The 26,046-nt window shown below is 42.7% G+C and overlaps 1 protein-coding gene across 2 annotated transcripts in view; it reads right to left on the bottom strand.

The window, feature by feature from the left end:
* PAPPA (pappalysin 1) overlaps window positions 1-26,046 on the bottom strand; it is a 180,187-nt gene that overhangs the window by 116,614 nt on the left and 37,527 nt on the right. For both annotated transcript variants that reach the window (XM_054848963.1, XM_054848962.1), the window contains exons 3-5: window positions 11,166-11,311; window positions 6,376-6,669; window positions 2,146-2,338 (exon numbers count right to left, since the gene is read on the bottom strand). In XM_054848963.1, coding sequence (XP_054704938.1) covers window positions 2,146-2,338; window positions 6,376-6,669; window positions 11,166-11,311 — 633 coding nt within the window. The remainder of the gene's footprint in view (window positions 1-2,145; window positions 2,339-6,375; window positions 6,670-11,165; window positions 11,312-26,046) is intronic.

Genomic DNA, 26,046 nt, shown 5'->3' with positions numbered 1-26,046 from the left:
CTCTGTTTTTTACATGAATAGTCCCATTGAAGTGAATGAGTTTATTCATTCAAGTGAGGCAAGTAAAATTTGGGCCATGGTGTGCACTTTGTGTAAAAATATCTGCAAAGATTTACAGTATTCCCACACACAGATAAGATTATACTTGGCCAATTTTACCTCCTACTTGTCTTGCACAGTGACCCAATTTTACAAATTGATACAGGCATGTATCTCTAGCCGAGCAGCGCTGGACACATCGGTACTGGAAGTTCAGCATGTGAGCTTTTCCACTATTAATCACTATAATACTATTATCATCCTTGTTTTGATTAATATATCAGAAATTTGGGCATGTTTTAGACAGGATCATTCATGTATTTCAGTGACATTTTTAACTGGTCACAGCAACATTTCTGTATCTCATAGTGTTGGGAATCTCATTTTAACAAGGAATTGGACTCAAAGTATTTGAGGCTGTCTCTTTAAATCTCTTGAGTAATACTGAGCACACAGATTTGAAAACCCAAAGGACTTTTTTTTTCCTAGAAAATCACTATTTATTTAACAGATAACAACTCTGTTATGAAATTTTAGATTTAGCAGGCTATCCACTGTGTGTTATTTAAGAAGCAACTAACTAGGTGTTATTAAGAACATATTGATTGAGTTATAAGAAATATGTAATAAAGACATATTTGGTTACATAACAATTAACTCTGCATCAATGTGTTTTAAGAGGCAGATGGTATTTATTTAACACACAATACGTATCTTCTGAAATCTAAATTAAATTGGAGAAACTTAATTGACCTAAAAATGATTATGGGCCCAAAAATTCTGCATTAATTTTCAGAACTTCACATAAGTCATTTTCACATGTAGGGAATAAAAGGATTCAGTTGCAAAACTGCAATTAAAGCAAACACTGTTCAGAGCACAAGACCTCTCTTCATCAACTCCTAATATGATTTGATTGCTCTCCCCATATTAATCTGCAATAAAGGTGGAAAATGTCATCTGAGCAGAAAATAACAGCTATCTGCCTACTTAGATAAAGTGCAAGCCGGCCACTGCAATGGCCATGGTGTCCTAGCCGCGCTGGAAGGAGTTTCATCCTTGATGGAGGCAGTGGCTTTCAAGGTGCTCTCACTGCACAAAGCAGCAGTGCTGAGACAGCTCTTTGGGCGCTAATATGCTTGTAAATTCGGCCCCTTGTGATACGTACTGCTACAGCCCTGAAGGACACTCAAAGTTTGTTCTCTATAAAATAACAAAGCAAAAAGCGGAGAAGAAAGGCAAACAGGGAAGGTGAGTTAACAGGAATGTGAGAAGGTCAATCATTTAGGAACTTCTCTGCTAGAACCCCTATAGCTCCTGCAGCCCATCCAAGTGCTGTGTAGAGTATTTAGATGAATGACCCAGTTGCTCAGATCATCCTGGGGCAAGAGTTGCTCCAGCTATGAACTGCAATGTGGTGCAACTCTTGTCCAGAGCCCTGCATTCATTTCATGTTTATTGGTACCGCGTAGCTGCGTGCCTATCAGACACGAACACGCACACATACTCTGACCTACGTGCTCTGCTGAGGGTGCAGCAAGATGATGCTTGCACGATACTCAGGGTTTTGGGTCTTTGGTTCAGCTCCCATCTCAGACCTGCAGCTCAGGGAAGGAGGCAGCATTTGTCCCTCTCCCTGGCTCTGCCACCTCCTTTCCCTGTGAGAGACTCCACTGCCCATGAGCTCTGTGATGCCATGGGAGTAGAAACAAGATTCACCTTGTCCTTGCAAAAGAAACGTGAAAGAGGAGGAGGGGGAACGTGCAGGCAGAGCTGAAGCCCACAGGTATTTGTAAGGAGCAATAACAGCAGGAATCGCAGGGCCAGAATCATTGATTGAAAATTCCTCCCGTAACATATGGGAAAAGATTTGCCCTTTACATGGCAAATCAATGGCTCTCCACAGAGTGCTACAGGCTGAGAAAGGAAGGGCAGAAAACAGATCAATAACCTCCTCAACATGAACCAATTTAGGAAAGAGCCTTAACCCAGACTGAGCACAGCACACGATAAAGCTGTGCTCCTGGAGTGGGGCCCCGGGTTGTTCCCCTGTTTCTCCCCTTCCCATTCAATTCAGTGCAAGAGTACAGAGCAGCGCGTGATCACCTTTCAAAGTAGTGGCCATCAATGGGTGGAAACCACTCCAGGGTGACAGCGGTGGAGGTCCGAGCCACAATCTGGGGGGCGATTGCAATAGGAGCCGGTTTCTTCGCAGGCTGCCAGCTCTGATAGACGAGGTCCAAGTAGCAGTGCATCCTGGCCACTTGGTTGGGTGTGAAGGAGTCGGTGCAGTCATCATCTGAAATTAAAACAGAAGCTACATCAACCACGTGGGAGATAAGGCGGGAGCAAGAGAGAATTACGACCCACTGAATGGTGGCTTCTTGCAAGGGCCGGGATGGGTTCTCCCAGCACTCAAAAGTTAATGGCCTGTAAACAAATTACTGCAGTCATCACTTGTGGAGGCAGGTGAAAGGAAACAAAAGTTAAAAAGGAAAATATAAATCAATAAAACATTCTCTCCCTCTGGTCCGGGATATACACGAAGCCCCTAGAGATCATCCCTAGATGAGACAGAGACAAATGGAGGTGAAGAAACAGAAAGCCTCAGTGTAGCACCTGAGGTCAGAATCGGGACTACCAGTGGACCTTTGGACTTCAAAGAATTTCATGTCTAAAAGAATATGTCTGAGAGAGGATAAAAGGACAAAGGACAGCTAGTGTTAGGATAAAGCATTGCTGAGATTCATACAAACTGTGTGCAATAGACTTTGACAGATTTCTTCGATTAAAAGAATGCAGAATTTTAAAAAGACATTTTTTTAAAGTTCTTAAATTTTCTAATGAAGAAATAAAAAATGTTCTGCAAGATCAATTTAAAAGAAAATCATTACAAACACTGATTAAAAAAGTAGATTTTTGGTGCAGTAAAACAACTTTATTAAAAAGCTCCCCCATTACCATTATGATTTTATCCCCTTTCTGAACTTCTTATAAACATTTTTGGTATTTCAAATTTCTTTTTCATTCAAAATGGAGAAATAATAGTTTCCCATAAATATCCATTTCTCATTTCGACTGTTTTCCCCAAACACGATTTGGCAACAAGAACACATCTAGTGCCCTCTTGAACACCATACAACTTTACAACTACAATGCCCTGGGAGAAGTAGAAAATTACTATTTCTCTATTGTGCAGATCACAGAAGGAATAAATATGTTGTGCAAAGTCACCCAGAAAAGCTATGCTGAAGAACTTATTGCTAGCACTTTAACCGTTTTTCTGGTACTCTTCCCATCAGATGAAAAGCTCTTGAAAACACAGAGTGTTTCTTCACATGTGCCTGCAGAGCTCCCAGCCCAGTAAAGCTCAGTCCCAGACGGGACCTCTGCACGCTGCCGCAATACGAACAACAATGACAGTTTTGCACAGGTCAAGTAGTACGCTTTTCTGGGAAGATGCAGGTCACCGAAGGCTGTTCAGAGAGTTGCTTGCGTGCGTGTAAGTTGGCAGTTCAATATTGTAATAGCGTTACTAGATGCTCTGATGTCTTCAAGTCCATGCCCTGTGGAACTCAAGAGGAATGAAAAAATATGAATTTGTTCTAAAGAGAAGTGTGAATTCGCTGGCTAATTTAAAACCTTAGCACATCTTCCCTGAGATGCAAGCAAAAGGAGACAGCTTCGTTTGGGACCCTGCTCAAATCACAGCCCCAAATGCAGTCCTTCCACAGTAAGGACACGACAGTTCACATGTTCTCCTGTGTCTCTCCTAATTCCACTGAGCAGTGAACCTCCCCTCATCAAACACGCACAGCAGAGAGACTGACACCACCAGCTTGAAAATATCTACAAAACCCTGTGTGTATGCAAAAAGCTGCCTTAATATGACATCTCTGGGTTTCCTCGATAATTATCGATGGTCTATCCCTGAGCATGTTGTAAAAGCCATAAATATTCTTCACGGAAGCCCAAAAGGAGACAAAGGCCCTTAATAGCCATCATAAACGAACAATAAAATATAGATAGGACAAGGCAGTGAGACAATGGCACAGGAGAAAGATGACCTGCATTCTCAATCTGTTTAAACATCAGCACAGGCTGTGTCCTGGGGGAAGGGAAGGGAGGAAAGGCGAGGGAGAAAGGTATTTCACTGGATCACTCGATTTCAAGAAAGGTTCAAGATCCTCCAGTGAAGTAATAATTAGAGAAATTCAAGAGACTGTGCTGGGATGATTATTCCAAGAGAATTCAGAGGCAGAATTCCTGCTGATTTCATGGAGAGTGGTCTAAAAGACTAACTTATCTTTTTACTTGGGAACACCACGGCGATTTGGACTTGTAAAAATAATTTACAAGTCCAATTTCTCACACTTGATTTTCTGGACATCATAACTTATTATTTCAGGGAAATAAAAGTTATCTTTTAAGTCAGTGCTTTGCTACAATGTTGGGGGTAACTAGACAGATGGATGCTACAGACAGACAGACAAACACAATATGATCAAGCTGTATATAAGCAGCAAAACAGAAAGGAAAGAAAGGCAATGTTCAGAGCTGCATGACCTCAACCTACATGTTTCAAAGGTATTTGATATCCTGATATATTTTTATTCCACTGGCAACAACAGAAAAGCAAACAGATTCATGCATGAGCTCTAAAGATACCTATCATGTCACTTTATTTAATTTTTCAAGAAGAAAAAAAAAAAGGTTTCTGCTCAGAACACCAGCACATACTTAGCTCCCAGGAGCAGATAGGTATCTCTGTGGTCTGCCTCTCTGTCCCAGCTCTCGAGAGAATTGGCGAGGCAAGTTCTCTTTGGAAGAAGAGACCTCAGCGTTTGGAAACACACACGCTCCTCCCCTTGTCGCATACACACAAGCAGATTTTGTGGAGGGATGTTGTCATCTGAAGTGGCACTGACTGATTTGTGTGATGTTACCAGGAGGCTGTATCAGGCAGTAACTCTCTGCCCTACCGCATGCGCTAAAGCACACAACATGCTGAGGAGCTGACTCAGTGCGTGTATGCTTGTCCCTGAAAACACTCTCTAAACAAACAGAAAAATAAAGAGAATACTAAGCATCACTTTTAGCTAGCACCATGAAGGACATAAAAGCATTTCTGTTATAAATCATTTCAATCTGTGCCCCAGATGACATCAAACACTTTGCTTCTCTACAGTTTTATTACAGAATAAGCACTCCTATGACCTTTTGAGTGGGCAATCTGTGTTTTCGCCTGGGTATAAAGGTGCCCTTCAATGGCTATAAGTATACTGGTCACCTTTAAAATGTTGTTGATGCTGTCAGCTCAATGTCACAGACCTTCATCACAGCTAGACCCTTTGACCCAAAATAAGGGGAAATATGAGCCAAGGTATCCCCTGTTCTTTCTGGGAAATATCAGAGGGTCCTTCAACTCCCCTTGAACTTCCAGGGGTGCAGCAAGGAGCCCACCCCACCCTCGTCCGACGGGCAAGGGTGACAGGAGCTCGTGCCCTCTTTGTGTTACGCTCTGTGGGTAGGAGTGCCACTAACTGGCACTCTGTGCCGCCAGAAGCCTGCAGAGTTATAACTACAAAATCAGGCTTTTGCTTAAGCAGCCTATTCCTCTTTGAGGGGTGGTTTTACCGCAGTGATATGGATGGAGCCTTTGCAGTTGCACTCCCAGCACAAACCAGCACAGCACACTGGTAGTCTTTGACCAGAAGAACAATCCCAACTCAGGTACTATCCCAGTATTCACACTCTAATGATGAAACTCAGATGCGAGTGACTCTAGCTGAACCACAGTGACTCCAAACCAAACAATAAACATGGTATTTGAACAGACACCTGGAGCAGGGTCTCATTAGATGTCTCCCTATCACAGATTTATCCTACAGCCTTGGTGGTATCAATATTCATCTGACATTCAATATCTCCTTTGGGAGAGGGTAAAGAATCTCTGAATTTGTGTTTTATCAAAGAAGACCTCATAGATCAGGCATTCAGATCCCAGGGAAATAGGCTGTCAAATTTGCTGTAGAGCCTTTAGAAACTGTTTTCTTAATGCTTATCTCATTTCTTCCCTCCCCCAAACCTTCTGCCTGGTCATCACATTAAACTATGTAACGTTGGGGAAGACTGGGAAAAAAGAACAGGAGAACTGGGAGGGATTCCTGAGGCCATCAAGTTTGATCCCTCATCAAGGCTGGTCCTAGACCAATGGGCACACATGTCAGCATAAGGCGCCGCATGAAATGGGCTGTAGAAATCAGAGCTAATACTGATACTCTTTGTTCCTGCCCAACCACAGACACCACCAGCAAACCAAGGAAACCCAAGTACCTGCGTAGCTCATGAAGTTACTGAATGGCGTGTTTAGGAAACTCTGAAAACCGCACGTGTCATTGCCAGGTCCAGGATCCCCACACAGCTTGTGCTTAGGAGCGGGGTTGGTGTCACTGCAGAGGTCTCCGGTCTCAAAGGAGGGCTCGGTTTCCATGCACGGATCGCTGCAGGAGAGGATCTCTGAGATTCCCCGGAAGACGTGATAGAGCCCCAAGCTGTGCCCAATTTCATGGATCATTGTGTGTGTGTGGCCAGGGATTCCATAGAAGGAGGGATTCAGCACAATGCCACCTGCAAGGGGAAAAGAGAATAGTAGCTTCTACATTTGCCTCGTCTTCCTCAGAACAGCAAGAGAAAGGGAAAGGAAGACAATCCTGAGGGCAGATCCACTGGCAGTTCATTGGATCCTCTACAGCACAGACTGCTTTTTGTACATTGCCTGCTCAGAGAAACCGCACGGCAAGGTTTAATCTCACCTTTAATCTGGGGCTCTAAGGATGAGGGATCGTGGGACAAAGTCCAAGATCCTAAACCAAAACCACAGTGACAATCGGTCTTTAACTGAATATGCTGAATTTGGTTTGTTTGTTAACTTACAGAAAAATCCTGCAAGCAATTACTTCGTATTATGCAATTTCAAATACTTAATGTGCTAAAAGAGAAAGATTCTGCCCAGATAAGTGTAAGCAATGTATTTGATACCACGAGTCAAACAAACCATACATGGAGCACTCTCTGCATACTATTCCACAGGGCAAAGACATACTAGAAGCCTATTAACTTCTGAAACACCCTAAACATCGCAGTAGGTTGCACCAATATTTGCAAACTAAAAGCTGGACAAAGAAAACAGAATACACCCGAGGCTGGAACAGTTTTTGCAGGGTGTGCTCTGATCACATAGACAGCTTTGAAGTAACTGTCAGAAACACACTCTGTTCATACACTCAGACAAGTCTAGTTTGATCTGAACTGCACGGTCCACTAATGAATATGCATAAGTTGAATGTGTCAAACAATACGAAATCCTGGAATGTGATAATTCTAAAAGTACTGCGTGGTTGTTAAATGTGCACAAAGAAAACCAATGGTGATTTTTTTTTTGTTGTATGTGTTATGGGATGTGTAGGTAAGCAAAGAGTGTATTAGTGAGGCTTTACAGTATATTGAATTAATCATAAGAATTTTATTTTTAGCTCAGCTAGATATACCTTTGGATTTATGATATGCTTCATATTTTCTTTATTTAGCTTGTTGACCTCAACTTTTCCAAGCCTTTTATTTAAAACTGTTTGTGTATATTGCCTACCATGAGAACGGCAGAGTGCTTTGTAAAAGTTATAGTGGGAAAATAAATCTTGGATATGGTACACTAATATTTTAGTGACAATGAGGAGAGAAAAGGTTTTGGCAGGAGGAACTTTATCAGTGACTGTAGCGCAGGGAAGATGAGACCGCTGGGTTCTGACACACCATAGACTCTTCCTTCTCATCTGCCTGGAGACTTGATTGTCATCACCATGGAATTACAAGAAAATAAGACCAAGAAGATCTTAAGTCACCTAATTCCACTCTCAAACAATGCAGGACCAATTAGGTCTATACCATCCCTCACACGTATTGGCCTAACGTCTTTTCACAACCCCTGATGACACAACTACCCCAGCAATCAATTTCAGCCCTCAGTATCCTTACAGCTGCAAAGATTTAACTCACATCTAATCTGAATTGATTTTTTGGCAATTTAAGTTCATGACTTCAGCTCCTGCCTCACACAGATATGAAGAACAGAAGATTCTCCTCCCCTTTCATCAGCTTTTATGAGATTGTCATCATTCCCACTTCAGGCTCTTTTCCTTCACTGTGAATAACCACAATCCATTCAACCTTTCCTTGTAGCTTAATCCTTCTTCTATACCTCCCTGACTGTTATTCTCCTTTGGTTTTGCCAGTTGTCTCACATTTTCCTTCAAGTACAGTGTCCACACATGATACAGTGTTCCAGTTGAAATTTTATCAATGCTGAAGACCACTTTGGATGTCTTGCAAGGACACAAACACACACCCACACATAGCAATAGAGAAAAGACTTTCCCTTTGTGCGTGGGCATGTGTGACTACACGCACACAGTGGAGAGGAGTCACATGTGCATGCACAAATACATACATAGTATTAAAAAAAATGGACTGCAAATTTAAATACAGACACAAAAGAGTGAACAAAACTAATCACACTACAACATCATGCCTGTTATGCCACGTGCAGCATCTGTACATACTTCTCGCAGCACTGAACTGGTCCTTCCGCCAGCTCTCCGCAGACCCAATTAATTGTCTACAGACCTACTCATATGCAGGCACTGCAATCCCATGTTCCTTCCGTGTTCCTTCTTACAATACGTGCTCTGAGTCCTCCAGTGCTTGGGGTGTACCCATGTGGAGCTGTTTACATCCAGAGAGGACCCTGGTATATGGTTTTGTGGGGGTCTCTTTCCCAAAGATACTTCCAGGGTTTGTTTTCCAATGCCAGGAGTATTGGTGAAATTCCTCAGCAGGACGTGCCTTCAAAATAAAGGCTGGGTAAATGGTTCTGGCATTGGACAGCCCTGAGGCAGCTGGAGAGGGAGATTTTATTTTTGCCTTTGTTGAAAATTTATATTTTTCACAGCTGTCAAGAATCTAAATCAATTGCAGTTTTACAGAAAAGATAAACTCCCTCACCCAGACAATCTCTATCCCAGCCTTTAGATCTGCACAACAGGACATATTTCATATTTTTTATTAAGTACATATTGGATTTATAGAAGAGAGTAAAAAAAGATTAAAGATGAATTCTTACAGACCAAGCACAGGTCTGGGAGGGCTATTATGACAGGAAATTATGACCATTATTTATTTATTTTTACTTTTTTGCACTGCAAGTCAACTTTAAACTGTTGGCTAATGTCTTTTTTCTCGTGAGATCTTTTTTTGGTCAATGAATTCTGTCAATACACTGTAGGAGCTGAATTTAAATTGTTTTGCTCAGGCATGATGTTGACAATTAGCTTAACGAAGTGACAGAAGAACTCATCAGGGCTTTGGGCAAGCCCCAGCCCTCTTGCAGAAGGTTCTTCTTGGCACTCTGGTGCTCTCCCCTTGTTCTCTGCTCCCTCCCATGGCAACACCAAGGGAAGCTGTGAAAATACTCATTTAAGGAAGGATAGGCTATATTGCAGCCTGATTTCACTCCAGCAGTGGCATTAGGGCTAGTGTTTCCCACCAGCAACCCATCCCGTTGCACAATCAGAAGCAGAGTTACTGCTAGAGGGCTAGAGCAGGAGTAGGGGGTTGTGGTATTACACAGTGATAGAAATCACAGCAGCGTGGGTGCTGGTTGAGGCTGGGGTTAACACCTATCTTTGGTTTTGCCAGAAGACATGGGGAATGCTCACTGGTAGGCATTTACAGCATCTTCTGTTTTGGGTGCTCCCAGCAGGAGCCCAGGGAGGCAAGTCAGAGTAGAAGTGACTTCCCTTCCAGCCTAGCTCGGCAGGAGACTTTTGGGTGTCAGTGCCGGTCTTTGGGAAGGGAAGTTTGCTCACACTTCTTCCAGAGCAGCTGCAGAGCTGGATGTCGTAATAAAACATTTACTCGGTGAAGTAGGGCAGCCAGCTCCAATTGCTTGGTCTGACCATGGAGCCTCTCAGCTATGGAGACAGGTGACTGGAAGGAAAAGTTAACATCTAAGGTCTGAGGGTAATGTATTTTTGAACATGGAAAAGCCTCCCTGACTGATGGCTCAAGTTGTAGTTCAGCTCTCATAGTATGCTTTAGAATAATAAACACCATATTTTGCTACCCTCGTCTAGCTTTACATTTGCCACATCTTTTTTGTTTTGCTCAACGTGGGGTTGGGTAATATAAAAACTGGCTGAAACAGCCTTTCACAAAGACTGAACTTGGCTGAAACTAGACTTCACTTCCAGCCTAGGAAGGTCTGGACAGCCTGGAGAAATATCTGGAAAACTTGTGAGAATCCCTGCTTTTATGACCAGATCAGGTTTGCAGCCCCAGGGAGGTTTGTGCAGTTAAGAGAAGTACATACAGACTCAGTCGGTGCCTTCTGAACCTTTTGAGGTTCATCTGACATTTTGCAAGGAACACAGGTCCGGCAGCACTGCAGGTGTCAGGGCAATGAGTCATTTGGGAGGTTGCACAGCTTTGTCTGGAGCCCTGGGTTCCAGCAGCCATACTCAGCAACCCAGTTATGAAACACGCAGGGCAATCTGCAGGGTAGCGAACTCCTTCCAGTTCCACTCAAATGAACATTAGAAACACAATCTCTCAGCAATTTGCTCTTTTGCACATTGGTAGAGAAAAATAGCAACAAATGGTAGCTGTACTCTGTGAGGACAATTAATTGAACACTAAATAATGAACTAAGGATCAGAACATAACAGGCTAAGGTTAAAAATTCATTTCTGTCTAGCATCCCCCCACCTATCCCCCCAATCTTCTTTGCAAAGTGCTCCCATGGAGTGAATGCCCTGTAAAGTAGCTTCACTTAAAAGGTGAAATACTTTCAGCTTGACATCATCTACAAATACCATAATATGCTTTGGGTTTATAACCTAATATTTTCCTGGTTGTGAGCCAGTATCTGGGAATCGTGAAATACTTTTTTTCCCCTGACTATATATTAGAGGAATGATAAGAAATCAGAACAGAGCTTAACGCATATTTGTCTTTCCTTCTTAGCGCCTCAAAAGAATGCTTTACAAAGAAGAAACATCTTTATCACTCACCTAGATGCATCAAGGCTTCCTTGTCCCAGGGCCAAGTTGCCACTCCAGCCAGCTCTTCCTCGGAGGAATTGGCAAAGAAGATGTTGAGGTGTGTGGATCCATCCAGTTTGAGTATGTTCTTCAGTTCATTGACATCTAAGTATGCTCTGTAGAAAAAGAAAAGCATTTTTTTTTTCTAAAGGTGACACAAAAAGCAACAAAGTATTGAAGAAGTGCTGCAATCCAGGCAAAGATCTTATAATATCCTGCCTATCAGTCACCTGAAATATTTTAATAACCCACTCCCAAACTTCAATTAACTTTGCATTCATATAGTAAATCTCATCTAAGGACTTCAGGCCATTGATTAACTGAGGCCACAAAATCCAAGGTAAATACATAAAGCTGTCCACATTCCTAAGATAAGTATAGGAATCTATTTATTATGAATGTAATTAACCACGTATTATGGTCAGTAAATCTTTTTATATCAGCAGTTACCTTGCACATTTCCTCTGAGATGTTTATTATTGTTACCTCTAATTTTCCTTCACAGTAACAAGTTTCACATCTTCAGGCTGGAGCAACAACTAACACCAGCTCACAAAGTTACTCCTTTAGCACAAGTAGCAGTCACTTCTGCTGAGTTGCACTTGGTCTAATCCTGACATAGGATGCTTGTTTGGGAATTGCTATTTCCAGCAAGCAAAGTTGTGCCAAGAGATGTCCTTGTGAGAGACCTCCACAGGAGTGGTACCATACCATGACATAAATTCCTAAGGCTCCTTAAGGTGAGCAGTGTTTCTTCTTAGCTTTTGGGATGTCTGGAGGTTACAGAGCAATCTGCTTGCAGGCAAGCAAAGCCAATCCCTTAAGCTTGATGGCTGTTGGAAGTACTTTTAGCACTGCTTTGAAGGAGTAGACTTTGTCAACACTGGAATACAGGAGTTGCTACTTGCCAAAGTGTGTACCATGGTGCCACGCTGCTTTCAGTGGCACTGCGATGCTCTAACTCCGAGCAAAGCTGGAGAACGTGAAACATAAGAGTAAACCCATTGCTTCTCTGTCTCCAGTTCACATTGTCTTTTGATATTAAGTGTTGTGTATCACATAATCTAAAACAAGGATGAGTTGTGCTATCTTCACTGGACAGGTGGAAACAATGGAACGAGATCACACTGAGCCAAGCACAGCTGACAAGCTTCTAAGGAAAGGACACCATGATGGTCTTGAGCAGGTTGATACCTGCTTCTTGTAGTCCCCCTTTCCGTATGTGCATGGGTGTGTATAGGGCTCATGTAGCTCTCGCAAACCAAACACACTCACATTCACTAAGTAGGGTTCCTTGCATACTTTGCAAGGCTTTCGTTCCCAGAAGGGTGAAGAAAAAATAGGGGAGTTGGCTCAGCATCAAGATCTTTCTGTCCTTCCCTGGAGGACTCCCCAATGGAAAACACATTCATATTTCCACAATAGCTTCCCCTGCCACTTGCTGAAGTCATTGCCTCCAAAATAGTTCATGGCTGGGTGTCCCCAGGCCCTCGCTGACTCATGGAGGAAGACGTGCTCTTTGGGGACACCAGTGGAAGGGTATGTTTCCATTCCATACAGTGTTTATCTTCCGATCGATGTGGATGACATCCTGAAGGACAGGTCAGCACTGTGACCCTTTACACATTTCTCATCTCTCCACTGTTCCCAACACATCTATGGAAAATACACAGATCTCTCCCTTAGCTCCTCAAGCTTGTTCTGCATGTATCTGCACAATGTTCTGAGGCTATGCGTAATCTATTTCCAGGATCTTCTCTGTGCCTTTGAAAACATCTTTTCCGAACATAGGCTCATACTTGCACATGTCCGCGAGCAACAGTTTGAAGTTGCATATGAGAGCTAACGCGCATTTCCAAATGAAAGCGTAAGCGCATTGGGGGAATATGTGACGGAGGACACATGCATGGGAAGGGGTTGATGTGCACGTCTGCACGTATGGCACCATCGATAAAAGACAGCGAGCGAAAGTTTCAGAGAGAACACGGGAGTGATGTGATACTTTGTGTAAGACAGAAAAGGACAGAAGCAGAAGCACTGCGTACCTCTGAGTAGAAAAATGTTTGTGTGTTTTGTATCACAGTGGGAAGGAAAAGCCCGCTGTCTGTATTGAGACTGCGGTTGTTGACTCTGGATGCAGATACTTTACGGCCTATGCAAATCCCTGTAGGAGTAACTATAATCCAACTCCCCTCCTGAGATTACCATTTTTATCCTTGCTCTTCTCTTATGGTTTCAAATAATCTAAACTAATATTTCTTTATTCTCAGCCGTCTCTTTGCTTATTGTTTATACAATCCAATCCCCATTTATATCCGCAGTTCATGGCCACAATCGCTCTCTCACTTACATACCGGCTATGTGCTTCAACATCTAGGGCTATTTTGTACGTGGATTATTACTGCAGACAACATTCAGAGCAGGCAGCATTTAACTAATTGGCCAGTGATGTCAGTGCATCACTGAGACTGAACTTATGTCTTACGTAAATCCACTGTATTAAATCAATTGGACTTGGTTTTACAGTATTTCTCTGACCACTAATTCTCTGCTAGCCAATGAAAGCCTGCCAATGAGCAGAATACATTCAAACAGTGTAAGAACAGAACGCTAAGATGATTTTTAGCAAAGGGTCTGCACAGGAGTAGATGTAAACAGATCACGCTTGGGAGGAAGTAAATGGAAACCCCTTTGTAAAAGCAGTCAGCAACCCCCAACACATAAACATGCTCGAGCAGTTAGCGCAGGCAAATCCCTTGTCAGCATGTGAACATGTGCCTGCATGTGCGTGCACGAACAGAGGTGTGAGTGTGTAAGCAAGGGTTTGGATTGTGCACACATGCAAGACAGCCAAGAGCATGTATGCAAAGGAACCAGCGTGTGTGTGTAAGAGAGAAAAACACGTGCTGGAATTCCGTCCTCTCCTTCCTCCCCATGTTTCTAATAACCTCCCATCCCTATCCATCATCACCACATTCCTACACTCAAGGAGGCATAAATTAACTACTTTTGCAGTTCATGTCCAACTACGTAGCCGCAGGCAGCAGACCCAAGAGTTACCAGGTCAAAATAGTTTTCAGTTATTGTGTTGGACTAGGCTGACTCCCCCCTGCTGCCGCGGCTGCTTTGTTATCAGCCCAGACTATCTGACCCAATGCAATCCGCGAGCATTGCTTACACTTCTCAAGGTTATGTGGGTCCCCTGATAGAGGACATAATGTCTGTCACATGGGCTCGTGCCAAAGACAGCCAAAGAGCCCAGCCTTTCCAGCACTGCCAAACTCGCATTTCAAAGACGTGAGTGCAGTCTTGGAAAGGGATCAAAGCTTTTCCAACTGTCATTAGAATATTTCCTTTCTGCATCTCTCTGTGAGTGCCAGCAACATATTTCATAAAATTCATTGGCTCGAGATGGTACCTCCAATATAAACCTGAATGGGGGAACTGTCAGGGCAAGTCTATGTGGAAAACAAAACAAAACCTAAAGCACAACAAAACACGTGTAATTCCTGTAATGGAAAAAACATATGATGCTGTGAGCGTGCCTTGCCCAAGAAAGCCTAATGAGCCTATTAGTGCATCATAAAAGGTCTCCTTTGCTGGAATCTGGTTTAGACATAGAAATTCTATGGGCTGTTTCAGGCCATTTGGGACACCAAATCATATCAGGCAACGTGCACATTCCCACCCAGATCTTTTCATCGACTTCTTTGTCCAATGCACAGCTTTGGTTTGCTTTCTCCCTCCACTGCAGTGTAAATAACCCTCTGAAACTGTACTGTACAGCAGCTCACCCTTATCCAGTAAGCCCCAGACCTCACACCGGAATGCGTATCCCGTACAGCACTCCAGTTTCAGTCTAATGGAGTCTTTAGCTCATCCAGCGGTGCCTCGCGACCGCCCTACCCGCCACGCAGCCTGCCCCATCACTCACACCAGCCATTATCCCCGCGCCTGTCTCATCTGTCAAGCCCGTTTCCTGTCCATTTGGGCTGTGGCTTCGCTGCAGAGGACTCGTCCCTGAGGGGAAGGCCCCAGCCAGCAGCCCGATCTGCCCAGGGGGCCACAGCGAGGAGCTCCCTTCTGCTGGCCCTCAGCTCCAAAGCCAAACCCAGCCACAAATCTCTGCCGCTTAGCTACAAACACATTTGACAATGGCTTTTAAACTCGGTCGGTATCAGGTCTGATTGTATTAAACCTGGCCTTGATGACGACAGTGGAGCAGTTTTGTAACTAGGTTGGAAACTTCCTCCCCCATTTTCTTCCAGGTCAGAGTGGCTTTCCTGTGTTTCCCTAATGTGCCTGGGGTGCAGCCTCTTGCACTCGTGGTTGTTTTTGCAAGGAACACAGAGCCTTCCAGCCCTTATTGTTAGGAAATGTTTTGCTCTGAGTTATTCTCTATTTGACTTTGTTTTGGTTTTTTCCTTCAAAGACGAGCGTCACTTTACAGCAAGAAAACAAACAGGGTACTTAAGGGATTATTTGCAAGACTCCACCCAAACATAGAGTAGGAATTTTGCTATCTGCTCACTATGGAGTCTGGTCTCCAACTGACTGATGAGCTTGTTAGGAATAAAAGGCACTGCATTTCATCATTAAAAAAATAACAAAACGGAAACCACCAGCATCTTCTGAACTGGGAAGTCAGCCTCAAAAGTCTCCATTTTATCTCTTGACATGCAATGTCCTATCCTTTACCAAGCAGGTTCAGCGTATGGCAGGACAGAGTAAGTCTGCTGGAATCATAGGGACCCAGTACCATCACTCTCCTTCCCAAGGCTCCGTGTCTCTGTTTTCATTTGAGGCTCTCAAAAGAACTGTCAGCCCAGCTTAACCATGGGATACAATTAGCAAAGAGAAGGCTTTTCTGGACAGCCCTGGCAATACTCGTCGGCAGCCTGTGACAGATCCAGGAGTGGTTCCCAACGTGGTGTGGCCGATACGTCTCAGTTGTGTTCCCTTGGTCCCTCCAGTTCTGATCTTGGCCCCAGGATTGACACTAACTCATTAGAGCAGCAAAGACCACAGCACTCACCAACTGTGTCCCATTTGTTCAAGCAACATGGGGGGCCCAAGGTTTTAGGGTGCTGTGTCCACCTACAGATTTTCAATATCTGCAGTAAAGAGCAAGGACGGTTTTGAGATAAATGATGTTCTTCCTGAAGATAATGGCAAGAGCTGTGACTTCAACAGCACTGAAAGCTGACCTTGAAATGGGGCCATTTGGCAGATGTGCACAATTGTAATTTAGCTTTTCTCCCTGTGATTTCTCAGTCTTGGGTGGTTAGGCATGGGGGTCTCCTTTTGGAAACGCAGTGCTGATGCCAGTGTGTAAGCTGCCTTTTGCCTTCTGCCACACAGTCACAGAAAAACAAGTCTAGAAAGCATGTCCAGAGACCATGGCTGCAAGCCCTCCACCCCAAAGCAGGCGCATCTCTGTATGTCACACCAAGCTCATACTTACGCATGAGAAGGACTCTGCAACTGCCCCAGCAACCGGCAGCCCATGTTTCAACACCAGGAAGTTTTTCTGAAGGTCTACCTGAATCTTTTTTGCTGCAAAAGATGTGCATGACTGTTTATGCCATTCCCCACAGACAGGGAGATTAGACAATTCCCTTCTGCTTTACCAAATCTATTACTTATTTGAAAGCTTACCATATCCCCTGTAAACTACCTCATTTTTAGGCTAAAACCACCTTATTTCTTCAGTGTCTCCCCACTGGTTATATTTTTTAAGACCTCTGGTCATTTCTGATGCTCTCATCTGCACTCTCCATATCTTTCTCAAAGGCAAGTCATCAAAAGAGGACACAGTCCTCAAGCTGAGAGCTTATCAGTGCCATGGAATTGCTACATTCGTCCTGCGTATCACCTCCAACCTGACATAAAGTACACAGTAGAGATTTCAGACCTACAAACATTTCTAACATTTCTTTCTTCTTCTTTTTTTTTTGCCTAAAGAGCTACAGGTCTGTCAAAAACCTAAACAAAAAAAGACAACCTACAAACCCTCTTTAGCAGTGGACTTGCAATCAAATTTTTGTCTGACGGGATGTTAAAGATCTGCCTTTGCTGGCAAATTTAATTTTGCTCCTCATTTCAGACGGATTGCTATAAATCATGTGAAGCAGGAAGCGTGCCTCATCTACATTTAGTTTAGTGTTAATTTAAGACACTGGTGTAAGTGTAGTAAAAGTCATGATAATTTATTGATAAAGGTATAAATCTTTCAGTGATTGGGACAGAGCCTGAAAGAGAGCGGAGCCAGAATATTACAAGTGAAAGGCTTCAGGTCCCAATTTAGATCCAGATCACTGCCTGTGTTCACACTAAAATCCAAATGTGTAACTGTAATTCTGACCGCATCCAAACCAGGCAGTCACCAGGTCATGTCCACAAGCATAAATTGCAAGCACTGTCAGCACATGTAGGCTTGGCAGCTTTTAAAGAATTTTGGTTTATCCGCTGTAGCAAAATATCCTCAACAGCCCCCAAATCTCATCTCTCGTTACAAGAAGAGAGAAGTGTTTTTGGGAAAAAAAAATAATAAAAATTATAAGGATCCAAAAGAAAAGATACTTAGGATAATTGTTCAAATATAAACCCAACTTCTTGGGTAGGTTTGGTAGCCTGTGTTGAACTCCGTATTACTGTGACATTGCTAATGTATTCACGTTAGCTGGTTAAAGCTGGACAAGGGGGGGTTTTTTATATCAGTGGCCAGTCCTGCAGTTAAGACCAACCCTAAGCAACATATATTAGAAAATAAAAGCCCACATGGCTACAAAAGTCTGGGTGTCTGTTGGTCCTAGGGTGCCCTCTTTTCCTAACTGAATTAATTCTACCCTTAAGCTAGTGACTCGGGCTTTACTCAACCGATAAAAAGTTATTAAAAAAATTTATAGAAAGAAAATAAGAGTTTTACAGTGCAAAATATGGGAATCCTTTGGGTCTGGGTTTTCTTTATCCTGCAACAGAGAATGAGAACAACTCCTTAGTCTGAAGTCGGGAATTTTTACAGTTGTCAATTCATCATTTTCATTCCATTTGTTTGCCAGCAGGACAATCCTAAAAATAAGCACATTTCTACTGTAACATTTTGCACTATAAATCTATAGGACTTCAAGGGACAAAAAAAGCAACCCATACATAAAGGAAACTATGTGTTACTAATTTCTAAAAATCAGTATTATCTTCTATAGCAGCTTAATGGCGCACTCTGGCTCAGCCCTACCTGACTTTCTCATAGAAGACCTCTAATAAACGATATAGCTGTATTTCCTACAATTGCCTACAGATAACTTTCGGATGTTGTAAGTGCAATATCTGCTTAATTGGCTGAACCACAGCAACAGGTTGGAATAAACCTGATGGCTGGACTGCTCCAAACCTACCTCCAGGTCCTCTTTGGGTTTGGTGCATGTGAGCTTGCACTTTGAGCCAACTTCTGTTCTCACTGGGCTGCACACAAGCATCAGCTCTGACTGTGATGTATTTGCTCCAGTGTAAATCTAGAGTTAGTCAGAGCAAAATTTGATTCTCAAAGTGCAGCTTCAGGTTCAAATCCAAAATCTCAAAGGAAACCTCAGTTGAAATGACCAATTTTTGCCCAATTTCTGGCCAACGCAACTTGCTTTTTTAAGGAGGGAGGCGGGTTTCCTCAGATCTCCACACAGATTCTCTCAAAGGTTTGTAAATCCTTGCCAAATCCTTCACAAACCTGGGCTGAGATTCAGAAATACAGTGAAAACAGATTATTTTTTTTCCGGCACTTTTGCTGCTGGTTCTGGCCAGGATAAGAAAGAGTAGAGGATCAGGGAAAAAGAATGGGGAAAAAGATGATGTAAAAATTTTCAAACGTCAAACATGTTCTGTCTGAGCTCTGGGCAAAAGTTTGGGATGGCTGTTAATGTACACAAAATGATTTGTTCCCTCTCTCCCTTTATCCTCCCAGCCTTTACTACCCACTCTTATACCAGAGGCCCCACCTTTATATAACCTTTACGTAGGTCTACAAAGAGTTGCAGCGCTACAGACCATAAATATGTGATCACCGAGCCTTCTTCCTTTGCAAGGTCTATGTCCAAGAGAGGAGCAACGTTTGAGTTCACTTGTGCAGCAGGAACTGAAAACCCCCGTTTCCTCGCACGACTATAAAAAATAATTAAGCTAACCAACTACACAGAACAAGGAAAAGATATGCTGGCTGGCTGACTTGCAGGAAGAAAAAAGAAAACAAAGGGAAAGCCTTGGCAAAGAGAATTGTGATCTTACTGTACAATTAACTTCTGAGACAGCGAGTAGGATTAAAGCATGGAACATTTCAAGACACATCTCTCTAAAATAGCAAAGCATTATGAAGCATATATGCACATTTCACAGACCTTTGAAATCAGCAACACTGGCAGGTTTATTTGTTTTGATTGTCTCTCTTTCTTTCTTTTACTACTTTGGGATTTTTTTTCTCTCTCCTTTTCAAGACTAGAGCCAAATGACCCATGAGAAATGTACTGTAATTTGTCTCTTATCCATCCCTCATCTCCATCTGATATTCCCTCTGCCCTGGTTACCCTGATGTTTTTCCAGACTCTACAGGCTGAACCACTGTAACAAGGAGAAAAGTCAAACGATAAAGAAAGAAGTGGCGTAAGGATATTTTCAGGAATCCGTTCTGTTAAAACAGATTCCCTTTGCTGCTTTTCCAAAAACCCCTTTTGGCTGCATCAAACCTCATTCACGTATACTCGAGAATTTAAAGCAGTATAGGAAGGTATATACATTTTAAGCTATTTTAACCATCAGTTATACTGCTTGGCACTTCCACAGTGCTTCCCCTCCGGGCCTCAAAATGCTTCCTAAACATGAAGAGAGAAATTCCACTCTGGTCAAAGCCCTGACACAAGCCCTCTGCACCGCTCCAAACCCCGTCCAAGGGCTTAAGTGATACTAAAGTGGGACAAGAACCCTTGTGCTGGGCCTCCCCTCAAGAAATTTTACCATGGCTGAAGAAGCCATGAAATAGGCAAACGGAATAATTTTCCTTGTCTTCTGAATGGGAAAACTGAGGTAGAGAAATGCAATCATTTGTTCAAAGTAACAAAATCCTTCCGTGTGACAGCAAGGATTAGAAACTCGATCTCTTGAGCCTACATTCTGTGATAATATGGATAGTCTTTCTTTTAAATAAGCGGTGGCTTGTGTTGCTGATCCTTTAGGTTTTCTGCTGGTGGCCACTAATCATATTTTACAAGCCTTCACTCATATTTTACAATCTCCAAAAAAGTCCTGAAGGTCTGGTGCTCAGCAGATGGAAAGCCAGAGCTCCCTACAATAAGCTGGTCCTTCCTGAATTCCTCAGCTTCCCCGTTTCTGAAGACAACATAGCACATTTACTTCATAAACAGATTTTCTTGTGGAACCAGGGCTCTGCTTTCAATGAGCGAGCAGCCACCGTTCTAATAATATTTGGCATTTACATACCACCTCTCATCCCAAAGCTTCCAAGAACAACCAACAGATACGTGCACAGCACACTGCACAATAGTTCAAGTAAAGGACATTTTGATTTCAGTCACCAGAACAAACCTGATTTTTTTATGAAAAGCACCAGAGACCAGGAATGCAGCCTGTCATCACTCCCTTGAATCAGGTCAAGAGTTAGGTAGAGCCTCTGTTAATCAGACTGGAAGATAGAGATCAAGAGGAAACTTGAGGCTTTGACACTGAATTTTCTTTAATTATAGGAGTAGCTCATAGCAACTCTCTACACTAAAGTTGTCTAACAATTTCCACTACTAATATTCAACTCCAGCTTTGTCTTTCTCACCTCCATCCCAGTGGCTGTGGGGTCAGGCTCAAGGTCACCTTCACAGCCTGCCCAAACAAGCGTCTTGCTGGTCTCACCCTGGGGAGTCACGGCTGGCGTGACCCAGGTTTTGGCACTTCTGGAGCACTGGGAAACGCTTTGCGTCCCCTCTTTAGAGCCCACGGAAAGCGTGGGGTTATCCCACTGCGTGGATAACGCTCTGGCCCAGGCCCCGTCGACCTGTGCCGTCTGCCCTTGCAGTAGGCAGCCGCAGGCAAGATGGGTCAGGACCCTGCCTGGGTGGGCTCCGGTGGGTCACCTCCCGTGGGAATATTTGGGATTTTTAGGAAGCTGAACACAGGCCAGAGTAGGAGCACTGTGGCCTTGGGGTGCTCGCTGTTCAATTGCAATTAGTCACAGCTCCTGCAGAAGGGAGACACATGGCACCGTCCCTGCTGAGGTGTGCAGCTGGGACTTTAAGGGGCTGGTCCTTTAGCATCTTCCCTAATTAACACACAGTAAAAAATGCAGGATGAAAAAAGAAGATGAAATTCTTTGCTCCTTTCATCTCACTTTTTGACACTAATCCTCCCTGCACATAAACTCTGTGCCATAAAGTGAGATATACATTGCTATTGGAACGAAGAGCAACTTGGAATCAGGCCGACATCAGCAAAAAAATAAAATAAAATCATATATAACCACAAAGGACCTAGCATGTTTAGTACAGATACTTCTGGAGTTGATGGGCCAAAATAACAAGTCCAAATATGCATCTTGCAAAACATCACTTTTACTTTGGAGATGCTGCTTCTTTTTCTGGTTTTGTTTTTACAACTCAAGGACTCCCAAATCTCATTTCTTAACCTCCTGGCAGGGTTGTGCATAAAGTTGGTCCTGCTGCAGTGGGCAGATCATCAACGGCTTATGGTTAGGATAATCCCAATTTTCCTTTTTTCTGAGAAAGAAATGAAAACCTGATTCAAATGAGGCTGGTTGAAATTTCCTCTTATTTCATCTTATGCAGGAAAGGGTAGGAGACACCAAAGTGAGATCACAAAGAACATAGTCTGGTGATGGAGACTTCAATACAGGGAAACCAAGAAAAGCTTGTGCCCTGGCACTAAAGCCTCACATTTTCAAAGTTCATGAGATTTTTTTGCTCCCTGTTACAACAAAGGACTCATATTTAGTTCTTTCTGTGTTCTGGTTTTTTCAGAGTGTATTGGTGGGTTATACCAGTAAGTCTTAATCTTTAACAGTGAAGTCTTGAACACATTTTTTAAGAAAAAAAGAAAGAAAATTAAATAGCTTCAAGGAACCACTAAATATTACGAGAATTACAAAAGCTGGATACTCTTGTTCTTTCCCAGCAGTGAACAGATTACAAGGAAACAGAAAATGTCAGCCGCTGAAACAGAAATTTCACATAAGAACATTTAGCTTTGAAGTTCCCAGAATCCACAGTAAATTGCCAGGTGATCTGGCAGAAAAACCAACACACCTGCAATGAAAATAGTTCAGAGTTGCAGAAAGAAGATATTGTGGGTAGTGTATTTTCCAAATCCAACTTTTTTTTTTTTTTAATTTCTATTCTTGTTCACTAGGAAGACAGAAAGAAAGGAAAAGAAAGAGCAGGAGAAAAGACTTAGTAGATCACGACTTTGTCAAGCGACTACTGTTGGGAGACAAAACGTGGCAGCAATGGCTGTAACAGACACTGCTAACATAATTAACTCCCTGACATCAAAATCCTGCCCCTCATTTCCCTCTGTTGAGCTAGAGACAAGGAGCAGGAGGAAAGATGTAAATGCGCCTTTTCCAAACACTCAAGAACTTTCAGACTTTCTGGTTTTTAAACCTATGCAGGACCTGCAACTTCTGCATAGATACAAGGTAAAGCAATTACCATTGTACATGTGTGCTTCCGAGAGTGGATGTTTCTTGAACTGACGGCTGTATCAAGCAGAAAAAGGTCCTCTACCCCTTAAGCAAACAGTGGGCAGCAGACACAGCTAATGCCCAGGTTATTAGTCAGATGGAAGGACATTTGGGTTGCCTCACATATGGATCTGCTAACATGTGTACCAGAAAACAGGCACTATCAGTCCAAAACATAAGGCTGATTGTAAGCATTCCCTGGAGGACACATTTCCCAAGACCCTACAAAATTGGACTGGCAGCTTATGAAACGTACAATACTGATCCAGCACGTAACAGTAAACTATAGGAAATCATACCCATATATCTGGCCTTCAGACACGAGTGCAGAAATTGCCTGTTTTGGCACCACAAGCTTGTGGATCCACTTGAATCAAATACAGACCTCTAGCAAAGGGCTACGAGAATGCAAAGATCTGTTCTCCATTGTCAAATACTAACACAAGAGAGGAAAAACTCTGATTTTCCTTTATGGCAAATTTCTTGACTGACTTTTGCCACGAGTTCGACCACTGTAGGGAGGCCATGCAGTCTAACTTCCCCATAACATTTGCACCCTCTGTCACTCGACGTGCATATCTCAACCACACATCGACTTTCGCTCTGGTTTGCTGCAGTAATTTATTGGTAACATGTCACTAACAACTACAACAGGACTTAAGATCCTCATGCCTACAAAACTAGCTTTGCAAAAGGTCCAGCAAAAGTTGAAGGTTGTCCTTTTTGTCCACAGTTTCCCACACATAGACCCTGAATTATACAAACCCGCGTTTATAAAACGTATGTTAATGTTAGCATGGAATGTCTTGCAGCTCCCTGTCAAGGACAGAGGGGGGCTGTTATGAATTCCCTCACTTCCAGAACTCCGCTGCTGCCACAGCTTACGAACATCTCAAGAACTTTCCAAAACCTGACATCCTGCCTTACTGAGGTGGGGGAAGGCAAGAGAAGGCATCCGGGAACCACCTTTTGGACTATCTCCTCCTGATGGTTTTCTAGATCAAGAACTGGAAGTGCTTCAGGTATTGTTCCCAGATGGATAAAAAAAGAACTTTGTTTCTGATCAAGATGAGGATAGCTAAAGGTTTAAGCCTTTATTTTTACGACAAAATAAGACATTTTGAAGCAAAAACACATGAATAAATCTATCCCCAGAAGTAAAACTATTAGAGGAATTCTGAGTGTATGAGGAGGAATCCGGGAACTCCTAGCCCTTTTCTGAATCCAACTGGGTGCAGGGGGGGAATCAAACAGCATGGATTTCTTCAGGCAAACTGGGAGAAACACTCTGATGTGTCTGACGGAAGCATTTTACTCTGTGTTTGGAAGTTTATCATGACCGATCAATTCTGGAAGAATTAGTGAGTGAGTTCTGGTTTTTGGCACTGACACAGCAGTGGTAAAAAAGCTGGAGGCAAAAGGGAAGTAATTTTCATAATGCTGTGAACTGTTGCCATCAATCCTTACCCAAAACATTTCTTCTACTTGCTCTAGTGCCGTGCTGTTCTGTAGAAGCTTTCCTCTTAGCTATTGCCCTTGGTCTCAGGAAGGCTCTTGATCTCTCTCGTGCTCTGGACGTGGAGATCCAAGGCAAAGACCCAAGTCTTTGGGAGTTCAATCTTTCTACAGACTTCAAAGAGCTTGGGATATGTAACTTAGTTCAGACAGAAAGCATAACAAACATTTGGAACAACATTATATATGTAAAAATAGAAAAGATTGAATGACTTAAGGAATGCAGTGTGACGGGGAAGCCTGATGTAAACTGTGCGTCGCATTATACAGACCTATTTTCAGCCTCTAACCTAGGTGCTCTGAATCCTAGTGGAAGCACCTACCTTTTCTCCAGTAATTATAAAGACTTTAAGATTTAATTCTTTAAATCATGCCTCTGCTGTGTGTCTGTACCTGCTGCGAGCAGATGGCACGACTGCTTCCCTAAGGAACTAACTGAGTAGCAACTGCAAATAGCCAATGCTTATCCTCAGCATTTAATGCGATAACGTTAAGACTACACATTTTGGGAGGAATCAGCAACTCACAGAATTAGTCCCTGACAGAAAGCAAGCCAAACGTGAAGGCAAAATAAAAACCCTTAATCAGAAATGCCAAGTCCAAACATATTCAGGTATTCTGAATAATAAAAGTTTACCTAATTCTTAATATTTCTCAGGCACACCTGTGTTTGTCTCCATTTGCGCTCGCTGGTATCGAAGACAGGAATAGAGCATCATCAAGCTCATGGAAATCAGGAGATCACAGAAAAATGCTGGTTTGTAATTGTTCTCAACTAATTTTGCAGACTTCAGTAGTTCAGACAGTTTGGAAACGTTTCTATATTCTCTGACGCTCACGTGCAGCAAACTAAGCTCTGGCCTTCTTGACATCTACCCATGTTCTCTAAATGAGTGTATCATATTTCTTTCTCAGAATTTTTCACCAGTTAATCTCTCCCAGTCTCATTTTTAATTAAACGAAACAAATGAATAAACCAAGCAAACACAAAACAACTTAAGGCAAAGCTTTTCAAAGTGTACAGGGGATTTCGATACCCACAGGCTACTGAGAGTCAGTGGGTCTTGTCTTGGGAATATAATTCCCTTTTGTGCCTTTGGAAGGTGCACAAAAATGTGTAGATGATTACACTGATGGATCTATTAATTGATATCATCTGGATTTTATGTTATTTAATCAATGTCTGAGCTCTGACTGCAAAAGAAGCTTAAATTGACACCCTCATTCCTTTCTGCTCAGTGCTCCCTAACCTGTCGTCTTCGATATACAAATATAATTTGCAAGTCTGACAAGGGCACAAGTCTCATTACATCACATCACGGAAATTAGAAATGAATCAATAAGAGGCAAACTCCTGATCGGCTCGTTCCTACCACACAATGTGGAATTATTCACATTTTATCCCTAATCCCACATCTGATCAAACTGAAATGTCTTCAGGGTCAGGAAGGCCTCCGCTTCCTTTTGGTATTTCTTTCACAGTCTCATCACCTCTCAGAAAAGCTGGTATTTTGCGTCTATGTGTCTTGTCTTTATCCTTTGTATAATTTGTGCTGTTTAATGCTGAAGAAATAATTCAGCAACATA

This window comes from Grus americana, chromosome 20 (assembly GCF_028858705.1).
Source record: "Grus americana isolate bGruAme1 chromosome 20, bGruAme1.mat, whole genome shotgun sequence".
Classification (NCBI taxonomy): domain Eukaryota; kingdom Metazoa; phylum Chordata; class Aves; order Gruiformes; family Gruidae; genus Grus; species Grus americana.
Note: the sequence above shows the minus strand (reverse complement) of the source record. Positions and strands in the feature narration are given on the sequence as shown.